We start from the raw sequence: 16,326 nt of genomic DNA on the forward strand, positions 1-16,326 counted from the left end.
GAATATTTTTAAAAATTATTATTTTGCAGTAAAATTGTTAAATAAACGAAATTTAAAATTGTAATTGCATTATTTCCTTTAAAGGCATATTTCTTGCTAACAGACGAATGCTCCTAATTTCGTGGAGTTGAAAATACTTTTAAACAAATTTTTTGTGCATTTACAAATTTAAATGCCTTTTGTTGAAAATAGTTGGATCTAGAGATATTGCAAGTTACATATTATTTAAGCAGAAAAGTTGGGGGAATAGATTTTTCCAGCCCAAAAAGTTTTGGCAGTTTAAATGCGTCCTAATTTTCGCTTGTGGTGTCCTCTAGAAGATACAATGAAATCGTCGATAAATTCAAATTTCTCATCCCAAAAAACCCTCGGATACGAAATTTCACGAAATTAGCTGAAAGTACTCGAAAGACATTAAAGAAAAATGTTTTCGTACATTCTTTTTGTACATCCCCTTTAGAGACCCCCTGTATATCTTTTAATAGACAAGTTCTAATAATTTCATTGAAACATATTTTTCACAAAAAGAAGACGTTATTTTACAGGGCATATCATTAGTATAACGTAAACCATGTTACAAAAAAAGGTACTTTGCTGAAAACGCTAAAAAATAATTTTTTTTAGATAAACGTTACTGACTGTCCCGAACTCAACTAGTTTCTATTTTTGTGATATACAGGATGTCCGGAGACGAATGGGTCAAATTTCAAACATAGTTCTCTATATATTAAGTTACCAACTAATTGAATATTAAAATTTGAAATGAAATCATATTTTCTTAAATATATCTGAAGAGGTTTAACTTGTGTTAAAAATTAATCTAATTTTACATTTTCTTTTTTTTGGTGTTAAGCTGCAAGGGGCTATTTCTAATAAAACGAAAAATTTTTGTTAAGAGAATAGTTCTAGAGCTATTTTAGATTATTTGCAGTAATTTAAGCTTAATACACTGAATAATAAAAATAATCTCCAAATAATATCACACAATGCCGTTCGTGTTTTTCTAAATTTAAATACAGTCTGCATTTTAAAGAGCAATGGTTTGAGGTATTGCATGTCGAAAAAAAAATTCATAAATTTAATAGAACGCTTTTTAGAATAATTCCTCAATTATTAGCACAAGAATATTACCAACGGAAGCAATAAACATATATATTATTTTTTAATGATAATTTAAAAAACCACAATGCTGAGGTGCAGCGTATTTTTAATTGCATAGAAAATTGCATATTGTGAGAATGATTTGTATTGATGTTACTACTACTACTACTACTGCTACTATATCTACCACCAAATTCCACTTTTATAGCCTTTAAAATTCATACTTGATTCTATGATAAATAAATTTCACAAAATATAAGGTCATGAGGACGACCTCTTAAAAAGTTACAAACTATTTTTGTTCAAAATCCCCCCATGTTGCAAAAATGATTTACGTGTATAATTATCAACTATTAACGAGAGAAATTTTTCCGGTCTCTGAGACCTTCAGATAGACGTTATTAAATGGAATAGGGTCACAAAGTCATGTGATTTCAGATTTTGTCATTATTTGTTTATCCCCTTTTACTTTCATTAAGTCAGAGACGCGGGAGAGTTATATTTGTATATTTTTTAGTCATTGAAATGTTTGTTTCCTCATCAGATTTTAATAACAAGGGTTTTTTTAAATTCATATTCATACGCTAAGTATGACTCAATTTACGCATAACAATTTATGAAATCAAGGAAAATGATGTTGAGAACTCTATGCAAAATGAAAGCGCTTGGCAGATTGTCATGTACAGTATTTTAAGGACAGAGAACCTATTCAAAAATCAATATAAAATTTAAGGTACCTTTTTATACAAATATTCACCCAAAAATAATTAGTGAGGCCTCTCTAACGAGGGATGGTATTTAAATATAAAGTTCTTTGTGATATCTTTATATCTGAAAACTTTTCTAGATATCTTATTCATATTCAGAAATATTCTAATCTTACATGTTGCGTAAGGGGAAGTTTTAGAGGGTGACTATCACTGTGTTAAAACTAAATAAATATTAATTTCTATACTATTAGGGGAAAATGTTATGAATAATACCTTTTCACCTTTCAATATTCTTCCCGAAGATTCCGGATTAATCCGGGAGATCTGGCAACTCTACCCCTTATAGAAAGCATGGAATTTGAATACGTAAATATCGCAAAGATATTACTTATTTAAGGATAAATAAACATAATTGATAGAAACTTTTAGTAAAGCATTTTTCCAGAAATATTTTGCTAGAATAAATTTCAAATTAGCGGAACTCAAGCATAAATTAATAAAACATAATTATAAATAACATGTTTCTTTTTAAATAACAAAAGATTTCGTCTGAGTGCGCATTTTCTGATGCTCTTAATTTCAGCCCAACACGCTCTCGATCATTTTGAATATATTCAAAATATTTATCAACTGTTTCTTTCAAAACAAAACATAATATTTATCACCTGCTTCTGATCCAAAAATTTTATTTCATGTAATTATACTATTTGTTATTGGCAAACATAGTGACTAGAACCTTTTATATAGTGAATTTTTCGATTTTCTCCAATTTTTCTGGAAGGAAACAGGTTTTTTTGGACGCTCTATTTTTTCGTAAATTTTGGAAATCTGATTATATCTTGTTTATTATTTATATAAAGGCTTCCATATTTTTTAATATACAATTTGATAAACTTCTTTATACGTTTATTTCATTGTATATTTTTTGCTGGAAAGCTAGTTTCAGAGTGCACCCATGTTGTCGAAATCTGAAATTTACTTCATTAATTAGATATAAGATAATATATTCATATATTTCAATTTAAATATAGGTAGACTTAATATCATTAAGAATCATTCTACTTCTCTTATATTTTTAAAATCTTCCTATCCACGCGTGTGCTAGTGATCGCGACCTTGTTCTTTCAGGAAAAAGGCAAATAAAGCATGATTTTCATACTAATATGTTTTATGTGATAGGTTAGGATATCTTTTTTTTTTAATTATTTACTTATATTATGCATAGATGTGACTCATGTTTTTCTTGTTTAAAACAACATTACGTAATATAAACCAGTTATTAACATTGTATGCAGTATATTTAATAATCTTGGCATTTTATTTTATTGCAGCTTAAGAAAAACCCAAGGGTTTTCACGAAATGCGTGAAAGGCGTGGCGTATCCACATAATTCTTCTAATAAGCACGTTGTGAAAACATTAACTCAGAATTAGACCACGTGCCTCATTACAACAAGAAATGAACTAAGGCGCTCGAGCATCAATAAAGTCAACTGGCGAATGTTCGTTATATATATATTTATTGCTTAAATTAAAATAATAAAGATTAGAACATTTGATTATGATATTTGTAATAATAATAATAATAATAATAATAATAATAATAATAATAATAATAAGGATGCAACAGTCTAGGGGTTATATCTAACGTAACCAGAAGCGATTGATGGTGATTGTCTTCATCAAGCAATGGACATTCAGATCTACCTATAGTGCAATTAAAGTTAGAAAAATCGAGGTCCAATATATGATTATAACTGTTGTTAACTTTGTTGTACTGCAATAATCCATGGAATTCTTTAAAATTATTAATTCTCACACAATTTCTATCATACCGATCTAAGGAATAATTTGGTGAATTAAAGTCGCCTACGAATAATAAATTAATATCGTCTCTTAGACATGGTAAAGAGTCAAGAGCCTCGAAAAATAAATCAAAGTCTTGCGTGGAGGTATGTGGTGGTATATACAAAACAAACACTAATAATTTGCGATTATTGCAGTTTCCAATCTTCACACCAACGACATCAATATCAGGAACAATATTAGCAACGTGGGATAAATCAATTTCGGTACAATTAAAGCTATCTTTAATAGCGATTAGAACACCACCTCCTCTTGATAAACCTGTAGACTCCCTAGATCGGTCTTTGCGAAAGACAATGTAATTATCAGGTGAAAGTTCACTGCTATTAATGCCCAAATTTAACCATGTTTCTGTTATAGCCACAAAGTCAAAGTCAAAGTCAAAGTCAAAGTAATCGGAGCAAAGGCTTGTTTACGCTACGAGAGCTCGAGATAGACTGTGAATAATGGATGTAATGTTTTTAGGACGTAGAATAATTTAGGCAACGACCGGAATTATGTTTCTGCGCATATCAAGGTCAAAGCTCATAAGATTTTGAAACAACTCTAACCTAACGTCAGAGACAGGCCAAATAGTAAAAAAGATTTTCAAAAAAATCATGCAACTTTTTCTTAGTAAAATTTTTCATAAAATCTGAATTATAACATCAAAGGAGTTTATTTTTGTGCGTTCTCACTGTTAACAAGTAAAAAAAACATTATGTGGCATCAAATCTGGTGACAGATTTGTGGTATCGATGTTTGAGTTTATTTCATAAGATTTTGAGAATTTTTTTTTTGTAGCAGAAAACATTCTTGTCATCTACTACATTTTGTTCGGTACAATGTACCTTAATACATCAGATAATTCTGATAAGATTTTTCATACTGTTTATGTATATTTACATAGTCGTAAAATAATAGTTATAATTAAAAATAATAATTATCAGTTCGGAGATAAAATCCTCTGGTATATTGTTTACTAATCGAATTAATACATATTATTCATGCTGTGCTCTGCTTTGTCGATTTACGTTTGTAATTTTAACGTTTCTCATTAATCACTCGGTTTTTCTTCCTTTGTTTGTTTTGTGATGCATCGATGGTAATGAGATGTTTATTATTGACAACAGCAGTTGATTTAATGTGTAAAAATAATCGCTCTAACTGGGTGCTAATGGAGGCTACTTATTTGCGAGATGTAACGCTCTCCAAATCGTGATATACAGTGTGAAGCAACATTTCGGGGTCAAATAAGGTAATAAGTCAAATGTCAAACCTAGGAATAGCTTTGGGGAACACGATTGCCACAAGATGAAGAAGCTTTTTGCAGAAAAAAATACTGGAAATTAATACTTTTTATTTAAGTATCACGTAAAGACATCCAAATTTGTACAGGGTGTTTTAGAAACAATAAATTAAGGAAGTAAAAATCACGCACGAATTTGTGAAACATCCTGTACAAGGACTGACCGATTGACTGAATGTGGCGTCTAGAAATATCCATGTGAGCTGTGCTATAGGCGTGTCTACTTATATCCATTTTTTGCTTAGTGTTGCAATGGAATTTACCAACTGTAATAAGACTGTCTCTAATTTGCACGAAATCGTTTAGACCTGTTTTATCCACTCGTGTGTCAATGACTTCCTGGTCAAGATTTATGTAATTTTCCATTTGGAATGGTGCTATTATTGTAGTCCATCGATGACGGAGTAAACAGAAAGGTAATGTTGTGTTTGGATTGTCTTCGAGGTATTTTTTTCTACTTCAATGCCATTTATCGTTGCAAGTAAACAAATTTAAATCTGTAAAGTCTGATTGTAAAGATAGCAAATGTTAAAAACATTCATAGGTAGACAATAAGAGAGAAGATAAATACATGCTTAAAATGGAATCGAAAAAAAACTAGTTATAAGATATAATTTTTTTCAAATTCTTGATTTGATCATTGGAATAAACACATAAACACTTTTTCTTGTCTTATAATAAATTTAAATAAATAGTTAAGTACCTATATAAGTAGTTAAGTGTTTCAGTAAATAGTTAAGTACTTAAGTAAATGGTTACATAAGCACTTAATTATGTAGTAATTGTAGTAAATGCAGTAAATGTAGTTAATTGTGTAGTACTTAATTATGTAGTAATTGTGTGCTTAGGAAAACACACGTTTGCCGATTTCAACTCCAATTTTCCAAATTTATGCCAAATCCAAGTGTTACGTGATAGTAATATCTATTTCTAATTCATTAATTGCTAAAAAATGTTCGTATGTAAAAATTTTTATAAGACACTGTAAAAAGTACCTAATTAAAAAATATTTGTATAGCTGTAGTTGCCCTACATCACACAGTATATATACCTGATGATGTAAATAACCAAAATTTTTCCTAATTTCGATTGAGTGCTAAGATTACATACAAAACTTCGTAAAAATTTATGGAGATATCAACGATGGATAAGGAACGCTGCTTCATTGATCCCGTCATTTTTATTCATTCGCTTCGGAATTTTTCAGTGACATTGTTGGTAAAGATTTTCATAAAGGTTTTTATAATACTATACTAACGTATTTGTTAGTATATTTTAGTATAAATTACATAATAAGTATGAAAAACTTTTGTTATTCTTAAGTATATAATTAAGTAAATAAAATAAGTAGGTAAAATAAGTAGTAAAATAACCTACTTGTTTACTTATTTAAGTACTTAACTACTCATTTATTGTTAGTTCTTACTTAAATACACAAGGCAAGTTCTAGCTCTGTTAATTTACTTAAAAGTAGGTATAAGTTGTCTGGCATTTTACCTATTGAAAAATGTGACATCATGATTTTATACATTTTTTTTCAGTCAGCTGAATTTCTGCATCAACTTACCATATGACCATGATTTCTAGACTTGGACTTATGAATACAAATCCCATAAAATTAGATATTCAAAATAACTGTACAAAATTACTAAAGCGTAGTGCATTTCTGCTGTTTAGTTTTTAGTCATTTATAAATGACTAGAGATTTTGTTCGAATTTATTCATATTACTCATTGAGAAATATTTGTTCAGTGTTATCTTATTCAAATGCAATATTTAAATAAGCAAAGAGAATAATCGTCTTATAAATATTAGATAAATTTATGGTTTAGATCTTCTGTTTTGTTTAATAAATTTTAAATTTAATATTGCCAGTTACCATTTTTTAGATTAATTAGTTTCTAATAATAACAGACGACTGAGAAACATTTAAAATCGAATTATTTGCTTATACCTATCTTGAAAAATATTTTTCGAAATTTTCAGTTGAAGTGATTGTTTATTTAGACCTAAAAAAAATGTCAATGCCAAGTCAAAAATTTGGATAGTAGGTTAACCTACAGTTAATATATTTCTAATTTTCTTATAGGTATTTCCCTATTTTAATTTCAAGTATCTGAAGAAAAAAAATACATATAGACCTAATTAGTCTTTTAATTTCTCTGTTTTAATATAATTTCACAAAGAAGTGTGTCTTTTTCAATAAATTTAAAAAAAAACAATTCAATTAAAAAAGACCTATAAATGATCCAGGAAATAAAAAATAACTTTTTAATCAGAGACTCAACACTATCATTTAATTATTAAAGTATTACTTTTACGATAGTTTATAATTATGTTAAATAGTATTTTTATAATTTTACGTTTTATTAAGGAAAATATAGAATGTTTTTTAAAATGTGGTCCTTGGCTTAGGTACCCTATTTAATTATTATAAAAACTTATTTTATATTATCTACTTGAATGTTAATCTATAATTATATTTTTATTTTTTATTTCAATTTATTTATTTGCTACTAATAAGTTTAAATAAAACAAAATATGAAAGAAGAGAAACATACTGTATTTCTTCAAAACATGTAGTGTATTTTTTTTAGTGAAATCATTGATCATAAAAATTGTGTCGCAAAAAAATAACATTATCGTAAAAAAATTAGATTTTGATGTACAGCGGGTTAAAAAATACAAACATTTAAAATAGTTCAAGATTGAAATGACTTTATTTCTAATTTTACAAAAAAAAATGTAAAAGTTATTTAAATTTAAAAGAACTAATAATCAAAGGGTTGTTTGACCGGAAATCAGTTACCTGTTCACTCTTGAATTCACTTAGATTTAAATATTATCCCCAACTTTGTTTACTTAATTCAATTTTTTTATTTCAAACAGACGAGTCAAACGCCAAATCCCTCCAAAATTAAAAACAGGTATTTCCTACTTATCGACTGACGACTCATGTAAATTTAAAATAGCGGAAATTTATCGACATGCCCCCACCCGAATAGTCAATCCACATTATGTCATAGCAATGATTACCATCATAAACAATATGGCTTACGTGCTATTGAACAATCCGCAGTGTGAGCTGCCCTTGTTACTCATTTTGGGTAATTCTTACTCAGTATCGTTTGGATCTCCTCCGAGTATAGTCGGTTACCTAGGTATCGCATTGATAACGGACTGTGAAAGTGTCTCGACTGCAGAGTCTCTTACAAGCGATGCTTACATTTAGCACTGGTAAGGATCTTGTTATTTTCCTATACAGGGCGAGATCGTTTTCCACTCGGCCGCTTGTCGCTCTCGACCCATAAAATTATTAAAATAATTTTTCGTTAATAGAAAATGTTTATTGAAAAGGAAAATTAATTAAGAAAATTTGTAATTATTAATAATTTTGCTAACTATCAAATTTGACGTCAAAGAGTTTGTTTTGCCACAAGGACTCGCATTTGGACCGCTTCCTTAATAAATTTCTATTAATGACAGCAACTGTTATTATTAGAGTAAGTTTAAAATGTATCGCTCATATTCAAATATTATCCCTTATGCAACATTAAAGCGTAGTTTTTCAACATTTATTTTTTTTATGTTAATTTGTTTGTACTGTTTTAAATCTAGATGGCTGTCATTATCAAAAAAAAACTTGTTGTGCCGCAAGGTTCATAGTTTGACCCGTTACTTTTTATATCTCCATTAATAGCAATACTAGAAAACAAATTAGTGGATCCAAATGTTATTTAAATATTATTTCTCAATGTTAGTTTATCTGATAAGATTATATTGTATCATATAGCTCTCAATGTCAACAAGTTTATTTTGCCACAAATTCGCATTTGGACCCATTACTTTTTCAATTTCCATTAACGATAATGATATATTAGGAAATAAAAGAGTATCCACAAGTTAAAAATATTTTTTCTTAAGCGAAATTAATGCGTAATTTTCCAAAATATTTATTTTGTATGATAATAAAATTATACCGTATCAAATCTAAATAGCTGTCATTATCAAAGAGTTCGTTGTGCCACCAGATTCATATTTGGACCCCTCATTTTTCAGTTTCCATTAATGACACGAGAAAATAGAAAAGAGTAGATTCAAAGAGTAGTTTTTCAGAGAGTTATTGTGCCACAAGGTTCACATCTAGACCTGTTATTTACTTCAGCTCATAATTTTTCAATTTCTGTTAATGACACCAGGAAATAGAGGACTAGGTTAAAGAGAATAGTTTTTCAGAGAATTGTTGTATCCCAGGGTTCATATCTAAACCTATTTATTTCAGTCTTCATTAATAACAGCGAGTGTTTTTAGAAAACAGGTAGTTCCAAAATATACCAATGGTATCTAAAAATATTTTCTAATGCAAAATTGAGGAACAGTTTTTCAAATTTGATATTATATTCTGATATGATTATTTTGTATCAAATCTGGATGGCTGTCAAACTCAAAAAGCCAAAAATTTTGATGTGCCATACACTTCACGTTTCAAAATGTCCCCCCATTCATAATAAAATATTCTTCCTTATGCAAAATTCAGGCGTATATTTTCAAAATCTTAGTTCTGCATACCGAATTATACAATTTAACTGTCTGTCAATATCAAAAAATTTATTGTGCTACAAGGTATACACTTGAACCCGTAATTTTCAGTATCTGTTAATGACGCGGCTGTTATTGCAAAATAGGATAGGAGATTCCAAAAATAGACAAATTTATCTCACATTAACACGTTGAAACTATTCAACAAATATACTTCCAAATGTGTGTTTACATAATTACACTGTATCAAATTAAATCAGTCAAATCAAAATAATGGCTGTAGTCTTTATCCTTTACTTCATATGTGATCTATTAAAAAAATCAAACAACCCATTAAAACGATTGAAAAGAAAATATTCTCCAATGCACAGCAATCTTCTGTTGAAGGTGCTTAACCAAAAATCTTTTTTGTTACAGGGAACATTCTTATGTTCGTTTCTGGGACCGCTCTGACGTGGTCATCCCCAGAACTCCCGATCCTTTCAAATGCCACCACAAGTCCCTTCAAGAGAGCCATTACAAGCGAAGAAGCCACATGGGTCTCGTCACTGGTAACTCTGGGTGCCGTTGCCGGTCCCTTCTTCTTCACGTACCTTGCAGACAAGATGGGAAGGAAATATACCCTACTATCAGCTGGGGTGCCCTTTGTTGTTTGCTACGTAATGCTTGCCTTCGGAAAGATAGTGGAACTTTTCTACGTAGCCAGATTTATACTTGGTTTAACCGTGGGAGGGGTATTCTCTGTATTACCCATCTACGCTGCAGAAGTTGCCGATAAAAACAACAGAGGTTCGATTGGTTTCCAAATGGGTTGTGGAGTGTGCAGCGGTCTTCTTTTTTCTTGCGCTCTGGGACCTTACGTCAGCGTTATGGTCTTCAATTTGGTACTGGCAGCTTTCCCGTTGATGTTCTTGATACTATTTCCTTTCATAGGAAAGGAAGTACCTCACTACTACATCAGCATCAACGAGACGGACCTAGCTAAAGAAGCTTTGCAACGATTAAGAGGGTCACAGAGTAACATAGATGACGAGTTGGGTGAAATCCAAAGGAAATTCAAGGAAGAAGAACAAGGTTCTTTTTCGGAAATATTTAGGTCCAAAGCACTGATAAAAGCCTTTTTAACCTCAGTAGGATTATTGATATTCCAGCAGTTCTCAGGGATCAATGTAGTGTTATTTTATGGACAAATATTATTTAAAGAAGTAGGTGCTAACCTAGCACCAGAATTATGCACCATTATTATAGTTGCTATGCAATTTATAAGCAGTTTCATAGCACCTCTCATAGGGGAAAGGTTGGGGAGAAAAACTATCCTAATATTTTCCGCTGTTGGTATGGCCTTGTCAGACGCCTCACTAGGAGCCTACAGCTACATTAAGGGCAAGGAAGTTGTGAACATGGAATCTGTATCCTTTCTACCATTGTTGATTATGATTGTATTCATAGTCTCTTATAACAGCGGGTACGGTCCGCTACCTTGGGCTATACTAGGGGAACTTTTCCCTTCCAGGGTAAAATCCATAGCGACATCCGTTGCTACTTCAGTAAACTGGCTCCTGGCTTTCTTGATTACTAAACATTTCGAATCGATGCTCAGCGCTTTTGGTCTAGCTGATTACTTTTGGTTCTACGCCGCATGTTGCATTGGTGCAGCTCTGTTTGCCAAGTTTTACGTTATCGAGACGAGGGGGAAGAGTTTACAGGAGATCCAGCTGGAATTGGGTAGATAGTAATGTACGCATCGGCGACATTTTTTAAAATATTTTATTGTATCAATAAAACGTATTTATATATTTTTTATAATAAATTATTGAAATGGTCAGTAGCAAGGTGTTTTATATATTAATTTAGGGATAAGGAAAATTAACTTTCTTATTATTAATTTTACGAAAAAAGGTATTTATAAAAATTTCTGTTTTTTTGAAAAAATGATATTAAATATTTCAAACTTGAAATACCATATACAGGGTGGCCAAAAATGAAAAAAATCTAATTTAACAAGAGAGAGAAAAATGTTATGGGAAAATGTTACTTGGAATTAAAAATTAAGTTTAAGTTTAGATTCATAACATCCTTCTATTTTCTTATTCGTTTAGGTTCTCCACACATAGGTAAAAAGTTCTGCTTTTTGAAAAATTGGTATTAAATTTTTCACATTTGAAATAGCAGGCTGGCCAAAAATGAAAAATCAAGCTTATAAAATAAATATGAAATTTTGAATATTGAAACAAGATATTTTTCAAGCTTCACCATCTGAAACAAGTCACTGATTAGTTACACCAAAAAGACCTTTGGATGAACAGAATTGAGCTGTCACAAAACAGAAATTTCAAAAAACGGGTCAATTAAGGTCAGATATCACGAACTTTTTTAAAAAATAACAGATCCGCGCCAAATTTGGTATAGGGAGGTTTCCGGAGTCGCTGATCACGGATCTAAGGTCAATTTTGCAAAATTCAAGATGGCGGATCCAAGATGGCCGACCAAATTTTCAAAAAATAACACATTCGCACCAAATTTTGTATACGGGGGTTTTTGGGGTCGCTGATCACGGATTCGAGGTGAATTTTGCAAAATTCAAGATGGCGGATCCAAGATGGCCGACCAAATTTTCAAAAAATGACAGATTCGCGCCAAATTTGGTAAGCGGGGGTTTTCGGGGTCGCTGATTACGTATTCGAGAAAATATTACAAAATTGCGAAATTCATTTTGTAATATTTTTGTTTATTTTATAACCTTCTTTTTTTCGGCTATATCTTGTTATTTTTTCTATAAAAGATAATTCACGGGTTTTTTGCCTAATTTCAGGTAATAAAGTACATACGTAATTGATTAAATTATTAAAAACGAATTTTGTAAATCTGATCTCGGATTCATGATTAGTGACTCCGAAAACCCCGTATACCAAATTTGGCGCGAATGTGTTGTTTTTTGAAAATTTGATCGGCCGCCATCTTCAATTGTGCAAGATTGACCTCAAATTCGTGATCAGCGACCCCGAAAACGCGAATTTTGCGCGAATCTGTTATTTTTTGAAAATTTGGTTGGCCATCTTGGATTCGCCATCTTGAATTTTGCAAAATTCACCTCGAATCCGTGACGACCTCAAAATTTTTTTTTAAAATTCGTGATATCTGACCTTAATTGACCCGTTTTTTTATGTTAGAAACGGAACCATCAATTTTGACCGCGAATTTCGTGAAATTTTGCTATTTTTGAACTGTTTTTGAGGTTAGGAAATTGCTGTGATGTGATAGTTCAATTCTGACACCGAATTCGTGATCAGAAGGCTAAAATACTGTAGATAACATATGTCGCATGAAAAGTACAGTGTGTGTGGTTGTGTAATTATTTATGAATGTTTCTTTTTCTAAAACATAAAATAACATTACATGAAAATAATTTAACTGCATTTTTTCGTCTCTGCATATTAGCCTCTTTCCATACAAGTGGCCGTTCTTGTGGAAAATTCTTTTAAAACATTTCTAATAATGACAGGAGTTATTATATCTTCTATTCTCTCCCTGATTACTCTCTCCAAATGACCAATATTTTGAAAAGGCCCTTGCAGGTATAACTTTTTAATGGCCTTATAAAAAATAATCGAGAGGAGTCAGATCCGGTGACCTAGCGGGCCAGAAAATGTGAGAATATCTATCAATTATTTTTACATTACAAAAATTACTTAGATATTTCTTGTACAAGATGGCGCCCCATCTTGTTGGTACCACAAATTTTGGTTGTGATGTATGGGGAGTTCATGAATAAAATCGTATAAAAAAGTATTTAATAAATTTAGATAACGTTCACTATTTAATGTTTCATGAAAAAAGAGTGGTCCAATTACTCTATCTTTATAAATTCCACACCACACATGTATTTAAATAAGTACTGGTCACGAGTCCGAATATTAAAATTAGGATTAGCATCATTCCACCAACGACAATGGGAATTGGACCTGAACGTTGCTTCGTCGGAAAAAATAGTATTTCTGGCCATAAAAGAATAATTTTCTAACTCTCCTTGTATTGAAGAACGAAATTCCAATCATCGTTCAAAATCGCTTGGCCTCAAGGTATGTATAAATTTAGGTTTGTAAGGCCGAAATTTGTTCAATTTTAATATTTTTTCAATTGTCGTCTCACTTGCATAATTTGGTATGCTCCTGATCTCTACCAGAGATCCTAAAAAATTTCTCCGGAAAAGATCAGATTCAGATCAGATCAGATTTCAATATTGCCGGAAAACAAAGTGTCATATTCACGTTCTAACTGGAACATGAGTTGTTAGAAAGGTTATTGTATTTTTAAATGAATATAATCGAAATAGTCATAATAGATTTATAATCTGAATATCAACTAAAACAGCTGTTCATTCATTTTATGACGCAATTCTAAAATTTATTGAACCTAACAAGTCTTCTGCTGGGATACTTTTTCAGTGGGGCATTCGACTACGTGAATAGTTATCTTCAATCTGTAGAGACTACAGATTGAAGATAATTACTACTGTAATTCAGAAATAAGGGAAATCGGTTTAGATGTTCCACAAGGACCTATATTAGGCCCAGTATTTTCTTTGTCGATATGAATGACATATGCTTTATTATCCCCGTTATTTAATATCTGTAGCGATGACAATTCTATAATTTTCTCAAACAAAGATGACGGAAAGACGTTTGTCATCAGAAATTATATAATAGTACAGACATATATGTCGACAAAACCTAATTTATGAACTTTGTATACATTTAGAAATTATTTCATTTCAAATCAGAATCCTCGCACTGTTAATATGAAATAGAATGATGAATTTTATTTACGTTTTCATAAATGGACGATTCTAGATAGTAATTCGACTAAGATGTGTAACTTGTGGAACACTTTACCCACTGATATAAAAAAACTTACCTAAATATTTATACTGTTGACGAATACTTTCATGTAAATAATTTTAAACTTAATTGTATAATGTGTTTATATGTGTATTGTGATATTTACCATATTTGTGTTGGTTTTGTACTATTCTTTGGCTAATACTGTAATTGTACAAGATACATACATAGTAAAGCTTGTTGCTATTTAAAGAACAACTCTGCAGATTACAGCCCTGTCCAGGATTTATTATTTATAAAATCATTTGGTGAAATGGAATTTTGGAGTTTGTTTTTTTTTCAAAATTTTATATTTTAAATTCATAATTTAATTATATTATCTAAGCATATATATATATATATATATTATTCGCAAGAAGGCTGTTTGAAAAAAACTATAATAATTGAAATGTGGAAATAATAAAACTCTCCTTATTTTTTGGCAACAATCTATTTCTGTATATTTAAAGTGAAATCACTCTGTATACAGGGTATCCTAAAAGTGACGCCCGTCCTTATGGGTTTTGATTAAGGGGACAAAAACAAATCGAAAATCAAAAGAGGAAAATTTTCCGACTGTTTCTCTTTGCTGAGTTATTCTAAAAATTATTCAAAAAACTAAAAATAAACATTTGGACTGGGTTATTAAATATTTGTGTAGTTCAAAGCTGCATTTGCTGCAGCTGTATGTTTTTAAATGAAAACTTACCATTGCCATTGCTGCATGACGTTCGGTTAGCAGTTAGACTAAATTATTGGTTTCAACATGATGGAGTTCCATCACATTATGGTTTACGAATATAAAATTATCTGAATCAAAACTTCCGAGACAGATGGATTGGAAGAGGAGGACCATGGCCTCCTGAATCACCAGATCTGAATCCCCTAGATTTTTCTTTTGGAGTTATTTAAAAGAAAAGATTTATAGTCCGTATATTCGCTGCTATCGCGTTAATAGACCAAGAGATGCTACAAAGAGTTCAAGCTTCAATGTTGAATCGTGATAATTTTTGTGTTGAAGTAGAAGGCAACTTATTTGAACACCTTTTGTAAAAACCATTTCTATTATTTAAGGTGGCCATACCCCTGGCCGAGAAATAGTCAAATTTCTAGCGTTTTTAGGTACTGAAATCTTGAAAACTAAAACCTGTACAACAAAAGTAAGCACAAAAATAAAAGCCTTGGTGTTCTGTTTATTCATTGTTACTATTTAAATTTACTCAAATAAAATAATAACTAAGAAAAAAGCGTTTGTAAAACATGCGTTTGCTGTTATCCTAACCCCACAATTTAAGAATTATTTTCACGTACTTATAAATAAAAGTAAACAATTTTATATGTAGGACTAAGCAAGTAAATGTTATAAGAATATTTACATGTAGAGTTATATATAAAAAAGTTTGTATTTTCGTAGATTTCAGTACCTAAAACCGTGATGGTTTGATCGTTTTTTGCACCTGGTTATTCCTTTTACTGCGGCGTCTTTGAAAATAACCAGATGGCATGACATAACATTCATATTATTTAATAAGCTTTAAATTATTCAGTTATTAAATGTTTGAAATTATTCGTCTTTGTGGAAAACACTATTTAAAGAATATGGGGTCCTTAAGCACATTATGGCTTTAGTTTATGTTTTATTATTAAAATGATTTTCTCTTCTTTTCAGGTTAAAATAATTCCTTACACCCAGATACAACCGACAATCGAAAACTATACTTATCTACTATTGGTTATAAATTATATGTCTTGGTCCCCATAAGCACATACCTGTTTTGAGACAAAAAAAAATAGATTTTTACTTTTTTAGTTTTTTTAATATTTTTTTGAATAACTCAACAACGGAAAACAATCGGAAAATTTTCCACTCTTGATTTTCAATTCTTTTTGTCTCCTTAATCAAACCCAGAAGAACGGACGTCACTTTTGGGACACCCTGTATATTT

General features: G+C 30.6%; 1 protein-coding gene across 1 annotated transcript; it reads left to right on the top strand.

Annotated features, from left to right (window-relative positions):
* The first annotated feature begins 8,065 nt into the window (after window positions 1-8,065).
* LOC108906138 (facilitated trehalose transporter Tret1-like) lies at window positions 8,066-11,321 on the top strand. Its single transcript, XM_018709317.1, has 2 exons — window positions 8,066-8,201; window positions 9,921-11,321. Exons 1-2 carry the CDS (start codon window positions 8,183-8,185, stop codon window positions 11,234-11,236), a joined length of 1,335 nt encoding a protein of 444 aa, XP_018564833.1. The 5' UTR covers window positions 8,066-8,182; the 3' UTR covers window positions 11,237-11,321.
* Window positions 11,322-16,326: the final 5,005 nt, after the last annotated feature.

This window comes from Anoplophora glabripennis, unplaced genomic scaffold, assembly GCF_000390285.2.
Source record: "Anoplophora glabripennis isolate ALB-LARVAE unplaced genomic scaffold, Agla_2.0 scaffold74, whole genome shotgun sequence".
NCBI lineage: Eukaryota > Metazoa > Arthropoda > Insecta > Coleoptera > Cerambycidae > Anoplophora > Anoplophora glabripennis.